Source organism: Procambarus clarkii, chromosome 74, assembly GCF_040958095.1.
Source record: "Procambarus clarkii isolate CNS0578487 chromosome 74, FALCON_Pclarkii_2.0, whole genome shotgun sequence".
Taxonomy (NCBI): Eukaryota; Metazoa; Arthropoda; class Malacostraca; order Decapoda; family Cambaridae; genus Procambarus; species Procambarus clarkii.
Genome location: NC_091223.1, coordinates 14,229,850 through 14,249,757, shown reverse-complemented (window position 1 = coordinate 14,249,757; position 19,908 = coordinate 14,229,850). Strand labels below are relative to the sequence as shown.

The window sequence follows — 19,908 nt, the reverse complement described above, 5'->3', positions numbered from 1 at the left end:
TTTACATTTGTTTTACAACTTTTGTACTGTTTTACACTTCTTTTGTTATTTTCAGGGGAACTACCTGAAAGTTTGTAAAAACCTGCACAGCGAACAGCTCTCCAAGCTTCTGGCCAAGAACCAGCAGGAGTGTGAACTCTTGGAGGATATCAGGTAAGTTCCTGACACTCTTATTGTCCTCATACTGTATGACTCCTCATACTGTATGACTCCTCATACTTCATGACACACTCACATTCTGTGACACCCTTATACTCTATGACACACTCTATGATACTCATACTCATCTCCCTTACACTCATACTCATCATAATATTGAATCATAACATTAACATAACATCAACATAGTTTGATAGTAACTAGCAGCTCCATATATGTGGTTGATGAGAGAGAGAGTTGATAGCATCAATTATGGTAGCAATATCCATTCTAATACAGCTGTGCTAATGTAAACTTTTGTTTTGCTTCCAGAAACTTCACTAAACAGAGGTCGACAATAGAGAAGAATTATGGAGAGGTAAGTGGGCTGTAAGACTCTTGTGTGCTAATTATCTGTCGGGATAAATGATGCATCATACTCAGAAAGTTTGACAAATTGCAGCAAGAATACATCGGTGAATACAAGAGATAGATAGATAGATAGATAGATAGAGAGAGAGAGAGAGAGAGAGAGAGAGAGAGAGAGAGAGAGAGAGAGAGAGAGAGAGAGAGAGAGAGAGAGAGAGAAAGAGAGAGAGAGAGAGAGAGAGATCTGTGACAGCCAGGGTTGAGATAAGATGAACACTACACTCCCACAAGGTGAGGGCAGTGTATGTTTGTGGGTGTGGAGGGGTGTCCCACAGTGTGTGTGGGGGTGTGGAGGGGTGTCCCACAGTGTGTGGGGGGTGTAGAAGGAGTCCCACAGTGTGTGTGTGGGGGTGTAGAGGGAGTCCCACAGTGTGTGTGGGGGTGTAGAGGGAGTCCCACAGTGTGTGTGTGGGGGTGTAGCAGCACACAAGCCACCCACCCCCGGGGGAAATCATCCCCCAAACTACCTTACCCTGGATAAAGAACACAGAGACTGTGTGTGTTTACACCGCTCCCTGTTCTTATTCTCGTCTTCAGTCTCTCAAAACTGCCTTCATATTGACACAAGTGTACCGTACACCACAGAGGACACAGAGACACATATGTGTCTCCGTTCGACCAGACATGGAAGCACCGTCTAGCCCATTCTTGGATACATGTTTCGTCAAACACGCTGGAGGAATTCCAGAGGTATTCCACCAGACTAGTCCCAGATATGAAAGGTATGAGCTATGAGGATAGACCAAAGGAATCAAGCCTCACGTCACTGGAAGACAGGAATCGGAGGAGACATGATTACCGCATTAAACACTCAAAAACTATTACGAAACTGTACTGCCCAATTATTCGGCCTGAACTATACCACCCAAACAATGAGAACCATACCATTAAAACAAACATACACAGTTTTAAATGTAGATATGATAAGAGCCCAGTAGGCTCAGGAATCTGTACACCAGTTGATTGACAGTTGAGAGGCGGGACCAAAGAGCCAGAGCTCAACCCCCGCAAACAGAATTAGGTGAGTAAGTAGGCAAACTGTAATATGGCACTTGGGAAATATTCACTGTGTGTGTGTGTGTGTGTGTGTGTGTGTGTGTGTGTGTGTGTGTGTGTGTGTGTGTACTCACCTAGTTGTGTCTGCAGGATCGAGCATTGACTCTTGGATCCCAAGACTGTGTGCGTGTGTGTGTGTGTGTGTGTGTGTGTGTGTGTGTGTGTGTGTGTGTGTGTGTGTGTGTGTGTGTGTGTATGTGTGTGTATGTGTGTATGTGTGCGTGCGTGTATGTGTATGTGTGCGTGCGCGCACGTAGACAAACAATAAGAACAACAACAATTAGCTTCTGAAAACTCACTAAACAGTTCCCCTTTAACGATGGCCATCTACACCACCGGTTAACACAGCCAATTATAATTAACAGTCTGGCTAATTAGCATGCGACAAACAGGGCCGGTCATTAACACCTGTGTGGGGGGGGGGGTATGTGGGGGTGTGGGGGTGGGTATGTGGGACATCACCCATACAAGTCCTCATACACCACCCATACACTGCCTCATACATCACCCATACAAGTCCTCATACACCACCCATACAGTCAAGTGCACATGGGATGTTTCTCAGGGAAAGTGGGAGAGAGTATCGACGTCTGAGACACAACGTGAAAGCCATAATGAGAGGTATGAAAGGCGGGGGGAAATGAATAGTCAAAGTTTCAATCAGATGAGGAAGGAGGTCACGTTTCTCAGAGGGCCGCCATGTCTTAATTAACCAAGTAATACAAGTTGGACATGCACTGACGTGCGTGCGTGCGTGTGTGTGTGTGTGTGTGTGTGTGTGTGTGTGTGTGTGTGTGTGTGTGTGTGTGTGTGTGTGTGTGTGTGTGTACTCACCTATTTGTGCTTGCAGGATCGAGCATTGACTCTTAGATCCCGCCTTTCCAGCCATCACCCACTCCTGTGTGTGTGTGTGTGTGTGTGTGTGTGTGTGTGTGTGTGTGTGTGTGTGTGTGTGTGTGTGTGTGTGTAGGAGACAGCTTCGTACAGGCCTGACAAGACAGGAGACGGTGACATTGCATCCTTAATGCGCTCTGAAGAGCCTCATCTCTGGTGTAGTGGAGGTCAGGCACTGATCCCATAGTGAACCGCTGTGTGGTGTCGGAATGGCTTTCGATCCAACGTGACAGCGTCTTGTAGCAGTCGTGCTGTGATCTTACACACCTTCCCCCTTATAATCTCCCCTCAAGACCTACCTCTGCATAATCCTGCACCCTCCCCAATCGCCTCCCACCCCATCTTACCTCTTGGACAGACCATTTTCCTCACTGAAAAAGCTATTCAAAATGTCTGGGAACTCATCTTCACTCTTGGGAGAGTCCTTGGGCCGTCAGGACCTCGGATACGCCATTATTTTCCCGGAATTGGACGAAATGTAGTTTTATATTTCAATATTTTAGCTTTTTTAGATAACAAAGAGGCTGTGAATAAAGTTATCTTTACTGGTCGGGGTTGTTATGTTCCGTCTGGGATGCTGGTCAGGTCATTTTAGATGTTCAGAATAAAAATGTGTAATAAAGGTATTGTGAAGGTTTGTGAGGTTGGCTCGCGTGGTGCTGCTCTGTCGCTTTATGTGGTGGTGGTGGTGGTAGTGGTGGTGGTAGTGGTGGTGGTTGTGGTGGTGGTGGTGGTGGTGGTGGTGGTGGTGGTTGTGGTGGTGGTTAACCACATAACTATGACCTTAACACCTGGCCTAAGTACCTGACCTCTACAGCTGTGACCTGGACTCCTAACATCCCGATATGACCTTGACAAATGACCTTCTCTCATAACCACACACACACACACAGCTGGCTTACACACCTGGTTTCCATACCTGAGGCTTGACCTCATACCTGACCCATGGTCTCAACACCTGCCGCAGACACCAAACAGTGACATCTGACTACTTCTAACTTTAGCCTTGACCTCTGATCTTAAACTTAGCTGTGACTCTTCCCCTTAGACTTGATCTTTGACCTTAAACTTGGATTACGCAAATGTGTGTGCGTGTGTGTGTGTGTGTGTGTGTGTGTGTGTGTGTGTGTGTGTGTGTGTGTGTGTGTGTGTGTGTGTGTGTGTGTGTGTGTGTGTGTGTGTGTACTCACCTAGTTGTACTCACCTAGTTGTGTTTGCGGGGGTTGAGCTCTGGCTCTTTGGTCCCGCCTCTCAACCGTCAATCAACAGGTGTACAGATTCATGAGCCTATCGGGCTCTGTCATATCTACACTTGAAACTGTGTATGGAGTCAGCCTCCACCACATCACTTCCTAATGCATTCCATTTGTCAACCACTGTGTGTGTGTGTGTGTGGTAAATTGTCAAGTAAACTGGTTTGTCAGCAACCTGTGTTATCAGGTGAATGGTCTGTCAGTTAGACTGAAAGATGGACAAGAACCTCCAGGCATCTCCTGCTCAAGCAAGCAATTGAATCTGGTTTGAATGAGCATTGACACTGCCGCCGTGGGCCCCCAACAGGCTGGCTCAGACCAGTAATTGGCGGACGGATGGCTAATTGGGTTCGCCAGCTGCGTTTTGCGGAGCCAATTACTGCATCTTTGAGTGATGTAATTGCCAGAGAATGGCCACTCAGCGCTCTGGAGCTCCCAACTGTGGGCCAATCAGAATAGAGACGCGGGATGCAATATGGCGGTGTGCTTCTGTTTCCGTATAGTAACGGACGGTTGTGGATAAGCACACGCCATAAAGTGTATATTATCAGTATTTTATTATTTTGTAAAGAGCTTTCTGCCAGAAGCGTTTGCAGCCCAACAGAAACACCGCTGGAACACCTGACAGAAACACCGCTGGAACACCTGACAGAAACACCGCTGGAACACCTGACAGAAACACCGCTGGAACACCTGACAGAAACACCACTGGAACACCCAACAGAAACACCACTGGAACACCTGACAGAAACACCACTGGAACATGCTTATATGTACTCCTGGAAGTGTAGATCAGCTTATATGTACTCCTGGAAGTGTAGATCAGCTTATATGTACTCCTGGAAGTGCAGATCAACTTAGAACCACTCCTGGAAGAGGTTTGGAAGGGGCAGCATCGGGTCCTGAATCTCAAGGTCAATAGGGGGGAAAATGGTTTTGAAAATTTTGCCAATCTTCCCTCCCTTTCCCCCTACCTTGCTTCCTCGTCCCTCCCTGTCTGACCACTTGGAACCATGAGCCCTCGGGAGTCTCCTCCCTTCCTTCTGGATTATGTCGACCTCACGCAGGATTTTCTCGTCCTTGCAAGGATAATTATCCGAATTCTGCTTCGTCTTGGGATAGACGAACACTGCGCAGGGGGGGGGGGGAGTGTTACTTCATTCATCAGAGGTTGGTTGACTCTTCATTCATACACAGGCAGGGAAGTGTTGCTTTATTCATCAGAGAGGTGTACGGTGGTCCGTGAATGGTTGTCAACATGTCAACACCTCACACACCTCTCAGACGTGTGAGGTGTGAGTGTGTCACACCCCAAACACTATCATCGTCCTCCTCGTGTCTGTGTATCACAAGTTTAGACAATTTCAGAGCTGATACAAGTTGTCGGGAGAAAGTTTGAGTGGCCCTTGCGGGGTGGAGAGGGCCGTCTGGCGTCTGACCTCAGCTGAGCAGTGTTCTATGGGGTCTCATGACTATGGGGACGTGTATAGGGCTTTGAAAGGGGGGGTTCAACGAAGTCAATAGTCCGTTGACCAGACCACACACTAGAAAGGGACGACGACGTTTCAGTCCGTCCTGGACCATTCTCAAGTTGACAATAGACTGTTTATAACTGAAGAATTACCAATATTGGGATATTTTCCTTTGTCAATAATGGTGTATCCCCTTCTTCTTATTCTTTCTCCTCTTCGTCCCTCTCCTGCACCTCCTCTTCGTTCTCCTGCACCTCCAACTCCTGCTGCTCAGCCTCCACCACCACTCGAGCAGAGAGCTGCGCCTCAAGCCCGGGCTACTTGTCCCAAGCAATTAGCGTTTGACCTGCTACTTCAAAGGGAAAATTCGTGATGATTGGCCAATAGTAGAGGGACCGTCAAGTAGGTACGAACTGCTTAAGAGGGAGGTGGAGGCTCGATCAATCGAGAGAGAGAGAGAGAGAGAGAGAGAGAGAGAGAGAGAGAGAGAGAGAGAGAGAGAGAGAGAGAGAGAGAGAGAGAGAGAGAGAGAGAGAGAGAGAGAGAGAGAGAATTAGAGAGAGAGAGAATTAGAGAGAGAGAATTAGAGAGAGAGAGAATTAGAGAGAGAGAGAGAATTAGAGAGAGAGAATTAGAGAGAGAGAGAATTAGAGAGAGAGAGAATTAGAGAGAGAGAGAGAGAGAGAGAGAGAGAGAGAGAGAGAGAGAGAGAGAGAGAGAGAGAGAGAGAGAGAGAGAGAGAGAGAGAGAGAGAGAGAGAGAGAGAGATACAGAGAGACAGAGAGAGAGAGACAGACAGAGAGACAGAGAAAGAGACAGAGAGAGAGAGAGAGCAGGTCAATTACCGAGACTGGCCGTCCTCACTATGGGCAAGCTTCACACATTGTCCACACCAATCATCATGATCCCCTTAATCTGGGTAATTAATGAACTCGTCTGTTTGGTCTAACTGTGCCTACCTAACAGTGCTTCTGGGGCAGTGAAGTCTAGCTCTGTATGGCTCACCTTTTGCGTCTTACACTTGATTATTATCAATGTTTATTTTGCCATTCAAAGTCCTTGTTGTATCTGGTCTTAAAATTGTAGATGGAGGTGGCTTCCACGACTTAGTGCACTCCACATGTTCAAGTGAACAAGTCCTCTTGTTCTACTTTCTCTCAATTTAAAGAAACTGTCTTTGTCCACCTTCTTTATTGCCCTAAGTATCTTATATGTCGTGATCATATCCCACTCTGTTTCTCCTCTCTGTGGTTGGGCCGTTTAGTTCTCACAAATATATCCTCGTAGTTCAGGCATTAGTATTGTACAGAATTTCTCACTAATTAAATATTGTGCTTTACTGGGTGCAGATTCCATGCCGAAGCTGCATATTCTAGTATTGGTCTTACATAGGTTGTATAGATTGTCTTGAAATAATCTTGTACTCAACACTGAAGCTACTGATGTATTTACGAATAGTCTTTCAAAACGGTGTATTCTCTAGACTTCTAGTCTACAGTTGTATTCTACGCATCTCTATATTTGTACTACAAGTACAATGTACTTCGTTATGCAGGCGAGGAGTCACAATAACGTGGCTGAAATGTGTTGACCAGACCACACACTAGAAAGTGAAGGGACGACGACGTTTCGGTCCGTCCTGGACCATTCTCAAGTCAATTGTGTCGATAGTACTTCGTTATTTTTTTGTGTGTATTCAACGGTTATTTTAAATGACCGGTTCTCAGGGACACGTAAAGTGACCAACCACCACCACTGTGGACACGTGAAGTGACCAACCACCACCACTGTGGACACGTGAAGTGACCAACCTCCACCACTGAGGCCACGTGTAGTGACCAACCACCACCACTGTGGACACGTGAAGTGACCAACCACCACCACTGTGGACACGTGAAGTGACCAACCACCACCACTGTGGACACGTGAAGTGACCAACCTCCACCACTGTGGACACGTGAAGTGACCAACCACCACCACTGTGGACACGTTAAGTGACCAACCACCACCACTGTGGACACGTGAAGTGACCAACCACCACCACTGTGGACACGTGAAGTGACCAACCTCCACCACTGTGGACACGTGAAGTGACCAACCACCACCACTGTGGACACGTGAAGTGACCAACCTCCACCACTGTGGACACGTGAAGTGACCAACCTCCACCACTGTGGACACGTGAAGTGACCAACCTCCACCACTGTGGACACGTTAAGTGACCAACCACCACCACTGTGGACACGTGAAGTGACCAACCTCCACCACTGTGGACACGTGAAGTGACCAACCTCCACCACTGTGGACACGTGAAGTGACCAACCTCCACCACTGTGGACACGTTAAGTGACCAACCACCACCACTGTGGACACGTGAAGTGACCAACCACCACCACTGTGGACACGTGAAGTGACCAACCTCCACCACTGTGGACACGTGAAGTGACCAACCTCCACCACTGTGGACACGTGAAGTGACCAACCACCACCACTGAGGCCACGTCAAGTGACCAACCACCACCACTGAGGCCACGTCAAGTGACCAACCTCCACCACTGAGGCCACGTCAAGTGACCAACCTCCACCACTGACAAAGACCAACCACACACATTAGCTGATTACCCCGAAGACACTCCGCTCCGCTGGGCCGATACAACTGGCTAATTTCCCGCCATTTGCTAGAGCAAACCTTTTGGCGGGTCAGTTCGCGGTTTTAAAATATTTTGGACTTTCTCGCTAAAGTTCCCTGCTATAGTTTATACTTTAGGCTAACTCAAGGTTTTAAAAGATGACTTTACATAATTGCTGATAAAGATTTAGATTACGAACTTTATAAAAAAAAATATAAAAAAATGAATTATAGCCTATAAACTTTTGGCCCATACGAGACAGTTAGTATTGTCCCACGCTAGGCTTACAACTTACAAGATTGAATTAGACGTGTTTAGTTCAGACTGTATTGCAGTGACTTATGTTAAGTCGCTACGACTAAAGTTATTTCCATTTTGAAATCAAATTTAGTTTGCAACCCAAAACACTTCAGAAACTTGTTGAAACAAACGGAGAGTGGGTGGAAAAGCCATTAGAAAACTTTATCTTCCTTCAAGTCTCTACGAACCGAAGTGATAAGCATGAAAATCATTGGAAATTGTGTAAGATCCAAAAGCCATTAGGCGCCATTTTTAACCCTGAGAGAGAATGGTAGCATGGCGGACTGATGTAAAACAGAAAATGGGGAGGAAATTCAATTACATTACAGATGGTGATGAGGTTCCATTAGGGTGAGATTAGTGAGAGTTGCTTGTTCCCCCTCGTTACTTTATCTTAAATACTACATAGCGGGGAAGGTGTTCTGTGCCACCCCTAGCCCGTGCTACTTGCCTCGGTCCTGAGCCAGGTAAGTTACGGGCTCACCATAGCCCGTGCTACTTGAAACTTGTCCCAGAGTAGCTGAATCTATAACAACAACAACATGTGCCACCCTCAGTGTCAGCGAGGAAGGTATTGTGTGCCGTCCTCTGTGTTAACTGCTACTCAACGCAAGAGCCAGATAATATCGACCTGACGGGTCTCATTGGCTGCCATTATCACTATGTTACTGTTAACTAATTGCTGTACAAGAAGTTGTCATTTGAACAGTGTGTTCTGGTGCCCAGCATGGCAGGTACACTGCAATCTTGTTGCAGTGATCGAAGTGATCAATTGTATCTTTTTTGCACTTACCTCCGGTCCGAGAGGTCGCAGCGTTTTATGCAATTCACCGATTTTTTTTAAATATTTTTACATGATGACAATATACATTGAGAAGCACCTAGCTTTCCGTTGAATATATACATTGAAAGTTTAATTTAGTCCTGGATTATGTTCAGGACTTAAATATACTTGATTGTCGATCAGTAAGCAATTGATGTGGTTTTAATAACCCTCCAAAGGTTGATAGGCACCAAAATTGTCAGGGATTGGCGTATCCTCGCTTTTCAGTGTATATTCACTGAGATAAGTACATATACATAAAGTGCTAGTCCTGCATTAGGGTCTAAACTAAAATACACTTGCTGGTTGGTCAATAACCTATTGTGGTGACCTTAATAAACATCCATGAGTCTAAGAGAGTGTTCCGGAGGATAAATATTTCAAGATTGTTGTGGTGAGTGGACTCCAAGTCGTTTGAGTGTACAGGGTAAACTCCTGGATAAGTATACGCAACACAGGAGAGAGTCGCAGAGGCTAGGCTAAGCGTACCCCAGCTGAGAAAACTGAATTTGCTTAAATTTAGTAGCCTTTTATTCCATGCAGGGGATCATTTGAGTGACGCCTTGAGTGAAGGGTTAGGTTTAAACCTTTAATCTGTTACTCTCCCTGCCCCGCGTGGTGAGTAAATGGTGAATTAATAAGTTTAACCTGATCCATGTTTATCCCCCTGCTCATTTGCGTATGTAATGAATGGATGAATAGTGATTTGTCACCGGCCGGAAGCCTCAACCTTTTACCAGTGCCGTGAGTGAATGATCGATTGGAATGTGAGTACGACCTTAGTGTTGAGTGAAAGATGAATATGACCTGGTTAAACCTTCCACTTTTCATGGGCAAATATCTCTGTTACTTCTCCATTCTCTCCGTTCCCTTTCCCCATCCTGTGAGGGTAAAATATGGGCCCCTTTCATTAACCTACTCACAAACACACCTTCCCACTGTTGCCTATTCCATATTTTGGATTCCTTCATTCTCCTTTACTTCCTCTCCTTAAACCCACTTACCCATTATCCTATCCACCAAATTCGTTCCTATTCTCTTTGTGTACGTTTCTTCTCTCAATGCTGTGTCTCTCGCAAATTTGTATTTCTTATTTTATCTGTTTGATTAGTTTTTAGTGTCTCTCAACTGCCAAAAGCCTCTTCCACATTTTTCAATTTTTGTTGTAATAATTCTCTCTCTCTCTCTCTCTCTCTCTCTCTCTCTCTCTCTCTCTCTCTCTCTCTCTCTCTCTCTCTCTCTCTCTCTCTCTCTCTCTCTCTCTCTCTCTCTCTCTCTCTCTCATCAGCACTAATACTCTTTCATCTCTCTCAACAGGCATTGTGTAAGATCGCTGCTAACTACCAGAACCGCAAAATTGCTTGCGTACCGGACATTAGGCTGGAAGATGGTTCAGAGGCATGGTAAGTCACCTGTCAGTCTCCATGTGTGCTAATAAGTCACTTTCAGTCAGTAAGTGTGTTATGGTAAGTCACTGTCAATCAGTATGATTGTCAGTGTACTCATTCGTAAGCGGTCGTTATAAGTGGTGAGCCAAAGTACACACCAGAATTGCAAATTCATTAATGCATCAGCACAGAGACGGTATATACACACACACACACACACGTACACATTCTTACACACACACACACACAAACACACACACACACACACACACACACACACACACACACACACACACACACACACACACACACACACACAAGTACACATTCTTACACACACACACCTGTACCCCTTCTCTACCCCACACACACACACAAGTACACATTCTTACACACACACACACACACACCTGTACCCCTTCTCTACCCCACACACACACACCTGTACCCCTTCTCTACCTCACACACACACCTGTACATTTTTACATACACAGACAGGGTCAGGCGTGCTGCGGTAGGGAGCTAATTAGTACCTTGGTTTTCAAGATGGATCGATGAGAGAGAGATTTAAGTATATACACACACAATAAACGAGTTGGAATATACAGATACACGAAGCACAAGGACAAATATACACAGGTATAAGAAACTAGTGTTCAAATATTCATACATACGATATGTAAGTTAAAATATACGCACCCACATACGACACATAAGTTTAAATATACAGATATATGATACGCAAGCTCTGATATATACAAAATATATGATGCATAAGTTTAAAAATTCACACAGATATTCAAGGGAGGTTTAGCGTCAAGTCACGGAAGCCTTGTCAATAACATTAGGCTTGAGGGTCGTCGGGAACGATGTTGACAGTCGGTAAGTATTCTCAAAAGACGTCACGAGGCTTCGACTAGTACAAGACTCGTTTTTGAAAGCGAATAGAATGTCCTCGATTGTTTTCAATATTAGTGTGTACTGATCTATTTATGCTTGCGGAGGTTGAGTTCTGGTTCTCTGGTCCCGCCTCTCAACCGTCAATCTACTGGTGTACAGGTTCCTGAGCCTACTGGGTTCTATCATATCTACATTTGAAACTGTGTATGGAGTCAGCCTCCACCACATCACTTCCTCGTGCATTCCATTTGCTAACTACTCTGACACTGAAAAATTTATTTCTAATGTCTCATTGGAAAGGAGACGAGATATCAACTAATTATCAAAATACTGGAGGGCCAGGTCCCAATCTACACAGTAAAATAACAACGTATTGGAGTGAACGACATGGAAGAAAATGCAGAATAGAACCAGTGAAGAGCAGAGGTGCCATAGGCACAATCAGAGAACACTGTATAAACAGCAGAGGTCCACGGTTGTTCAACACCCTCCCAGCGAGTATAAGAAATATTGTCGGAACAACCGTGGACATCTTCAAGAGAAAACTAGATAGTTTTCTTCAAGAAGTGTCGGACCATCCGGGCTGTGGTGGGTATGTGGGCCTGCGGGCCGCTACAAGCAACAGCCTGTTGGACCAAGCTCTCACAAGTCAAGCCTGGCCTCGGGCCGGGCATGACCTTTGACACTGGCCATGACCATATACCATGGTCATTAGGACTGACCTTTTACCTTGTTACCGTGTTGTTAAGTCAGTTTTCCTGCAGTTTTGTCTTTTCTATCAATTCATTTCTGCTTTGGCCTTATATTATTTTTCAACTTTTCGCTGCATATTCTTCCTTTGAGCGTGCAACAGTCACCATGTTTTTAAATTCCGTTATATGCATCGTGTAGTTATATCGAGATAGTTCAATCGTTGGTGACGTCACATCAGTTCCTCCCCCCTGGCTGTCGCCCACCGGTATACTCAGAATAGAAACACCTGCTCAACAATATGTTATGCTGCGGAGGCCATCTGGCGGCCTGCTGCCACACTTCTCGGAACTGCTTTTGTCTCCTTAGGTTTCTGCACTCATTGGATGGGTGGCTTGGTGCGTGCGTACGTGTTCGCGCGCGCGCGCGCGCGCGCGTGTGTGTGTGTGTGTGTGTGTGTGTGTGTGTGTGTGTGTGTACTCACCTAGTTGTGTTTGTGGGGGTTGAGCATTGGCTCTTTGGTCCCGCCTCTCAACTGTCAATCAACTGTACGCACAATTAACTGTGTGTGTGTGTGTGTGTGTGTGTGTGTGTGTGTGTGTGTGTGTGTGTGTGTGTGTGTGTACTCACCTGTGTGTGTGTGTGTGTGTGTGTGTGTGTGTGCGTGTGTGTGCGTGTGTGCGTGTGTGCATGCGTGCGTGCGTGCGTGTATGTGTGTATGTGCGCGCGCTTTAGAGAAATATATCTAGTAGATATAATAGAGGAAATAGATTGGTTAGAATGACGGGGTCCAAGAGGGAAAAAACTCAATTCTGAAGATACAAATAGTAAATACACACACACAACATTTTTTTTAGGCATTTTCAGTATCAAGGAATTTTCCACAGGCCATCCTCGCCCGCGCTCACATTCGGAAAACAGAGATGGGAATATTTTCCCGCTCCGAGGGCCGCGTTCCCGCCAACTCGTCGACTGCTAATCACAGTTTGGAAACACTTTTTATTTTCAAAAAATTTCCATATATTTTTGGTATTTGACACTATATACATTTTTTTTTTCAAATGACAATAGATTATACATTTCATATTTTTTCAAATTAAACATTTTGTGAAGGATTTGCATTTTTTTTAGAGGGATCAGAAGCTTTTTCTGAAAGAGCTTTGCTGATATCACACAGAAGCCGGAGCATTAAGTCTCCCCACGGGATGATGGGAACGTGAATGGGTGGAGAAGATGGCCGTTAGTAAACATATAAAAAACATACTATTAAAAACAAAAGAGAATTGAATGCTTATCAGACGAGACAGGTTTCTTCCAGATGTTGGGGAAGCTTTTGGAGGGGGGGGGGACATTTTCCTTATATGAAGATGACTTTCCGATTATCAAACCTGTATGTATATCATTATGTTAGCGTGTATTAGGCTGCGTTAGACTCGGATGGTTTGAATAGGTTAGGCTGTATATCATTATGTTAGCGTGTATTAGGCTGCGTTAGGCTCGGATGGTTTCAATAGGTTAGGCTGTATATCATTATGTTAGCGTGTATTAGGCTGCGTTAGGCTCGGATGGTTTGAATAGGTTAGGCTAACTTAGTTTTGGTTACTCTTAGTTTGCGTCTAGTTAAGTTTAGGCTGGATTAGGATAGCTTAGGCTACAAAATCCGTTGACGAACAAAAGCATTACAGAAACAGTACATGATAGAGCGGAAAACAACAGTGCAACATTAGAAGAATTCCATGACGGTGTCTTTTGTGCATTCAACACAAAAAATAATGTTTAATTCTGTTTACGGACAATAACGGAAAATGTTCACAGCAATAATGAAATCCCATCGTTCAAGAGCTCAACTCCTCTCCCCCGTGTTTTTACAATCAAAAGCTCTTAAGCACCCAGTGCTCTAATTCTCCTAAGTGCTCGTCACTGGTTGGGAACCTCTAAATGTCGGGCTCAGATACGCTTGATAATCCTCCTAATGAGACGAGTCTGTTGCAGGTTTCGTGTTTGAGATCCTTAATAGAGGCGAGGGTGTGTATGTGTGTGTGTGTGTGTGATGCGTGTATGTTGGGTGTGTGTGTGAGTATGTTGGGGTGTGTATGTGCATGTATGTGTATGTATGTTGAGTGTGCGTATGTGCATTGATCAGCGTTGTGATATGACTGCGATAATTAGCGGAGGAAAGGCCCATTTGAAAGGCCCATTTTTCACAGACAAGGCAACTCCTATTAATATCCACCAAAACTCATTCTTATACGTCTAACCTAACCTAAAAATCATCCAACAATCCCATATGTGTTATGCTACCAGTAAATGTGTTCCACAAACATATACATCCCAATTTCCAAACTAATATTTCCATCGACGAACCTAACATGAACCATTACAAAATTGAGCGGTGTAACTCCCTAGCGTATTATGTAAATAATTTTTTTCCACATTCACTTATACATGATGAATGGTACTTGTCAGCTTGAAATAATCATCAGGACAAATTGATGGGGGAACGTTTGATAAGCCGCAGGAGAGCCACTAGTTAGTGGCTCTCAGGTAAACTCAGATAAAAGGGTTCCTCAGATAAAAGGGTTCGTTATAGATTGTCACAGCAATGTATATCGTTAGGTTAAATTCTATTTCCAGCAATAGATGAGGAAATAGCGTATGCTACTCTATGATTTTGAATCCTGAATCCTTCGATGTTCATTTTCGCTTTGAAGAAAAATGGGCGCGAGATGAGGCTTCTCCCACTCATGAAATTACTCAAATTAGTTCAGCCGTCATTGCTCTTCATTGATTAACACACCAATTAAGTCATTACTCGCACTTATATATATCCCTTCACTTGATTACAAATTCAAATTAGTCCGTGGGCGCACTAATTCACAAATTTATTTTGAATTCCAAGGTCCCGTGATTTAAAGACATTCCGACACGTTGCATGATTTGTTAACGGTTGAAATTCAGTTGCAAAAGCCGTTAATATTTGAACGTGTGTTGCACGAGCTGCTAACAGTTGAATAACTGTTAACAGTTATCCAACTGTTAACTGTGTTATTCAACTGTTATTAGTTAACTGTGTTGCACGATCTGTGAACAGTTAATTGCGTTGCATGAGCAACGCAAACAGTGGAATGTGTGTTCCAAAAGCTGTTAAGCCGTTTAGCTCGCGTTGCAAGAACTGTTGAACAATTGAGCGTCTTGCAAGAGCTGTAAAACAAATGAGCGTGTGTTGCAAGGGCTGCTAAACAATTGTCAATTTTCAAACAACTATTGCAAGAGATTTCCAACAGGTGAATGTTGTAAGATGTATGAAAAATAGTGCTTGTGTTGCAAGAGACGTGTAAAGAGAGTGTTTGTGTTGCAAGAGACGTGTAAAGAGAGTGTTTGTGTTGCAGGAGACGTGTAAGGAGAGTTCTTGTGTTGCAGGAATGTGTACAGCGTGTGGCGGACGGTACTGGACGAGACGGAGAAGTTGGGGAAGGCAAGACTCGCAGCCGTCGAGGTCTTCCAGCAGAATATTTCGGAGGACGCGAAGCTCACCCGCCAGAATAAGATCCACCTGGCTAAGAAGGTGAGAGGGGCTGCCCTCTTAATTCTCTCTCTCAGTACCTCCCCTCTTTTCTCTCACCACCTCCTTACTCTCAGTACCTCCTTCGTTCGTTCCCCCTCACTACAATACCTCCTTACTTCCCGTCCCTCCCTCCTTCCTTTCCTCCTTTCCTCTCTCTTCTCTTCCGTTTTTAATTCTCCTAGAATAAGTCTTCAGACCTTAAATGTCAATAAAGTACATGAACTAAAACATATTCACATTGAAGCAAGCCTTTCTGTATTTAACAAAAGTGTGAATATAACTATTACAGTTTAAATGAAGTTAATAGTCTAGGATAGGAATGGTGGCCTTTGAATTGCAGTCTACACTAAGGAAATCATCACAGGAATGTGTCGTGAAGCTCACTGTGAGTAGCCTGACAGGTACAAGTGAAGTGTTGTTGAGGCCTATAACACCGGTACCCTCATACACAGCTCCTGTTGGAAGCAGGAGAACGAGGAACTGTAGAGTAAGTTGAACGGATACTCTTAATTGATATGTCGAAGATATTAAAAGATAGCAACAAGCAACAGTTCCAAGCAACATATAGCTCCAAGCAGCCATAGCTCCAATAGCTCCAAGCAACAGCCTAGTGGACCAAACTCTCACAAGTCAAGCCTGGCCTCGGGCCGGGCTTGGGGAGTAGAAGAACTCCCAGAACCCCATCAACCAGGTATATGTGGGCCTGCGGGCCGCTCCAAGCAACAGCCTAATGGACGAAACTCTCACTAGTCAAGCCTGGCCTCGGGCCGGGCTTGGGGAGTAGAAGAACTCTCAGAACCCCATCAACCAGGTATCGCCCAGGTATAGGTGAACCACAATGCTACCTCTGATGAAACTGCCATTAAACTATTCTATAGGAGTTTCTCCTGATCATGAAGCAGTCTCCCGACACCCAGCGAAACGCCTTCAGAGAAACAAATGTCATTTATGCCTTTACATGCCCACCTGGGAACTATCAGCCCCAACTATCCCAGTGCATATAGACTAGAGTCTCACTAGACAACATCTCTTTCAAGGTGTCTGACAATACGCAAACAGCAAGGCCCGCATCAAGGAACATATTGCGCACACAACCAGATGATCACAAGTGATATCCTTACCAACAACACCAAAATAAGATTAGACATATGCGAAACACTCATCTACCTCTTCCCCTCTTCATTCCCCATTCATCACCCAAAAGAGTGAGATGACAATCCTTTTCTCTCTGCACGCGCAGTTTTCAGACCAGCTGAAGGTGATCCAGAGCGAGGTGCAGACGCAGGTGCAGGAGCTGGACCGCACCAAGAAGGTTTACTACGATGAGGAACACGTGGCCCACGACGCTAGGGAGAAGGCCAGCGCCGCCGAGGAGAAGTAAGTTCACTCCCTTATATGTACAGGCGAGGAGTCACAATACCGTGGCTGAAGTATGTTGACCAGACCACACACTAGGAAGGTGAAGGAACGACGACGTTTCGGTCCGTCCTGGACCATTCTTAAGTCGATTGCTTCATTCTCACAATCGACCCAGGTTCAGGACGGACCGAAACGTCGTCGTCCCTTCACTCTCTTATATATATGTATATATCAGTGTGTGTGTTTGTAATGTCTTCGGTATACAAGTAATTAGTGGAGTGAGAGCACATTCCTCGAGGCAGGGATTGTAAGCTGGGGTATGAGGGTAGTGAAGGCTAATTGCACTATCCCAAAATTGAGGAAGGTCGTTATGCCCTTCTTCAAATATGTCACCAAAAGTATTGCTGTGAAATGTCCTTTGCCGTCAGTGTCTCCTGCCCCAGATTACTAGTGCGTTTGTTGAAGCCTGCTCCAGGCTGATTATATGACACTTGTTAAAAAGACAGAATATTTTCGGTCTTGCAAGGCAAGGATTAAGAAACTCCGACGGGCTGAAGCTGTTGGCCTTCCGAATTAGCAATCACTTGGCCCAAAGAAATAAAATATAGGCTAAAATGTCTTACCTGAAGAACACGTCTCAAGGTTTATAATTCCTCACTCTTCATTTTGTATCCATCATTCAAAATTAATACACAATTTTTGCGTAACAGGTAAACTTGACCAACAAATAATCTAGCACAATATTATTGCCTAATAGTCCATCATGCTAGGCTTTCCAACGCATTCTTTCACCCAATACGCCGCAATTTTTAACGGAAATCAAAAATTCGTTAAAAACACAACGTTTTATAACAATATAATATCGCATTACTGACGTTTAATATGGATCGGCCTCGCAAAGGTTTAGGTGGGTTGCTTGGGTTAGTGCGTTTCTTGTTAGGCAAAACCGTTGTAATTTTTTTACGGAGTGGCACTTCCATAGAACAGATTGTCAAATGTTTACCTCTGGTCGACAACCAGTCTCGTTCATAGTGAATTACAGTTTAGTTTTTTGTAAATCATCAGTTTAAACTTTTTTATTTTTAAACATCAATTTAAAAAGTTTATACTTTTTTTTCTCGAATATTAGATGTTTTATATTGTTAGCACTGTGAAGTTAAATGTTGAATTTATTGCATATGTAACTCTTTCCTTGTTTGCTTTTTACATATGTGGTTTAAATGATAAATTTTATATATATATATATATATATATATATATATATATATATATATATATATATATATATATATATATATATATATATATAAACTTTTTTAGAACGTTGTGACTATCCCTTCCTAGTTCTGACTTGAAGGATGTAACTATCCCTTCATAGTGTAGGGCTAGAATGCTGACTATCTCTCTTATCTTAGGACTAAAACTTTAAGTTGCCTGATTACAAGTTCCACTCAGTTTAGTGTTCATAATAGGTATGAATAATACCTATTTAGTGTTCATAACAGGTATGAACGCTCGCAATGGTTATCAATCTTCTGATCTATATGATAAGATATTTAACAAAGCATTATTGTAATATACACATATTATATATATATATATATATATATATATATATATATATATATATATATATATATATATATATATATATATACATACACTGTCACATTGTTCATCACATGCTAATTACTTCGTGATTTACACACACACACACACACACACACACACATATATATATATATATATATATATATATATATATATATATATATATATATATATATATATATATATATATATATAGATATATATATTTACATAATAGGCTGTATTTAAGACATGATGAGATAAACTAAGCAATGTATTTTTTGTTTCACTTCCATAAAATTTGAACAAAATAGGATTATCCACCGGTAGGTGTGATTTAATTCCCTATGTTTTAATACACACTGGATGTTTTTACTGGTTGGTTTTCTCTTTTGACCTTGCAAAATCATTTTCGCCTTGAAAACATAATTATTCGTTACATTTTGCTCAATGAATTTCGAATCAAAATCATACTGCTACAATGATCCTAATAGGCTCCTCCCAGGTGGCTTTAGGGGCGAAAAACTAGGTCAAAGTTAATTACATCGATATTGGTCGGATAAGGTCAATATCTGGAGATATCTGAGGGGCCAGATTCACGAAAGAACTTACGCAAACACTTACGAACGTGTACATCTTTCCTCAATCTTTGACGGCTTTGGTTACATTTATTAAACAGTTTACAAGCATGAAAACTTCCCATTCAACTGTTGTTATTGTTCTAAATAGCCTCCATTAACTGTTTAATAATTGTAAACAAAGACGCCAAAGATTGAGAAAAGATGTACAGGTTCGTAGGTGTTTTCGTAAGTGCTTTCGTGAATCTGGCCCCCGATCATTCTGATATCTGCGCTCTGGAGAGAACGCGGATGAATATATTTACTGGTTCTATAGGGGCTTAGATCCCAACATGGATACAGAGAGAGGAGTGGCCAAAAATGCAATCAGTGAATCGACAGCTTTGTAAGGAGTGAACCAGATAACAGATGAAAGTAATGAACTGAAAACTTAGACGCTGTGACCTTGATAAGACGCTGTAAGCTTGTTAAGATGTAAACTTGATAAATGATGTAACTGATAAGATGCTGTAATCTCGATAAGACGCTGTAACCGTGATAAACTGCTGTAACCTTGATAACATGCTGTAGCCCTTTAAGATGCTTAAGATGCTGTAACTTTGATAAAACGCTATAGCCTAAATAAGACACTATAGCCTTAATAAGACACTGAAGCCTTAATAAGACACTGTAGCCTTAATAAGACACTGTAGCCTTAATAAGACACTGAAGCCTTAATAAGACACTGTAGCCTTAATAAGACACTGTAGCCTTAATAAGACACTGTAGCCTTAATAAGACACTGTAGCCTTAATAAGACGCTCTAACCTTGATATAACACAAACTGGGTCATTAACCTTGATA

At 43.4% G+C, this 19,908-nt stretch overlaps 1 protein-coding gene across 13 annotated transcripts in view; it reads left to right on the top strand.

The window, feature by feature from the left end:
- The window catches only part of LOC123767335 (protein nervous wreck), a 103,076-nt gene that overhangs the window by 31,570 nt on the left and 51,598 nt on the right, over window positions 1–19,908 (top strand). For all 13 annotated transcript variants that reach the window (XM_069312962.1, XM_069312961.1, XM_069312972.1 and 10 more), the window contains exons 2-6: window positions 56–153; window positions 472–517; window positions 10,313–10,398; window positions 15,394–15,538; window positions 16,779–16,915. In XM_069312962.1, coding sequence (XP_069169063.1) covers window positions 56–153; window positions 472–517; window positions 10,313–10,398; window positions 15,394–15,538; window positions 16,779–16,915 — 512 coding nt within the window. The remainder of the gene's footprint in view (window positions 1–55; window positions 154–471; window positions 518–10,312; window positions 10,399–15,393; window positions 15,539–16,778; window positions 16,916–19,908) is intronic.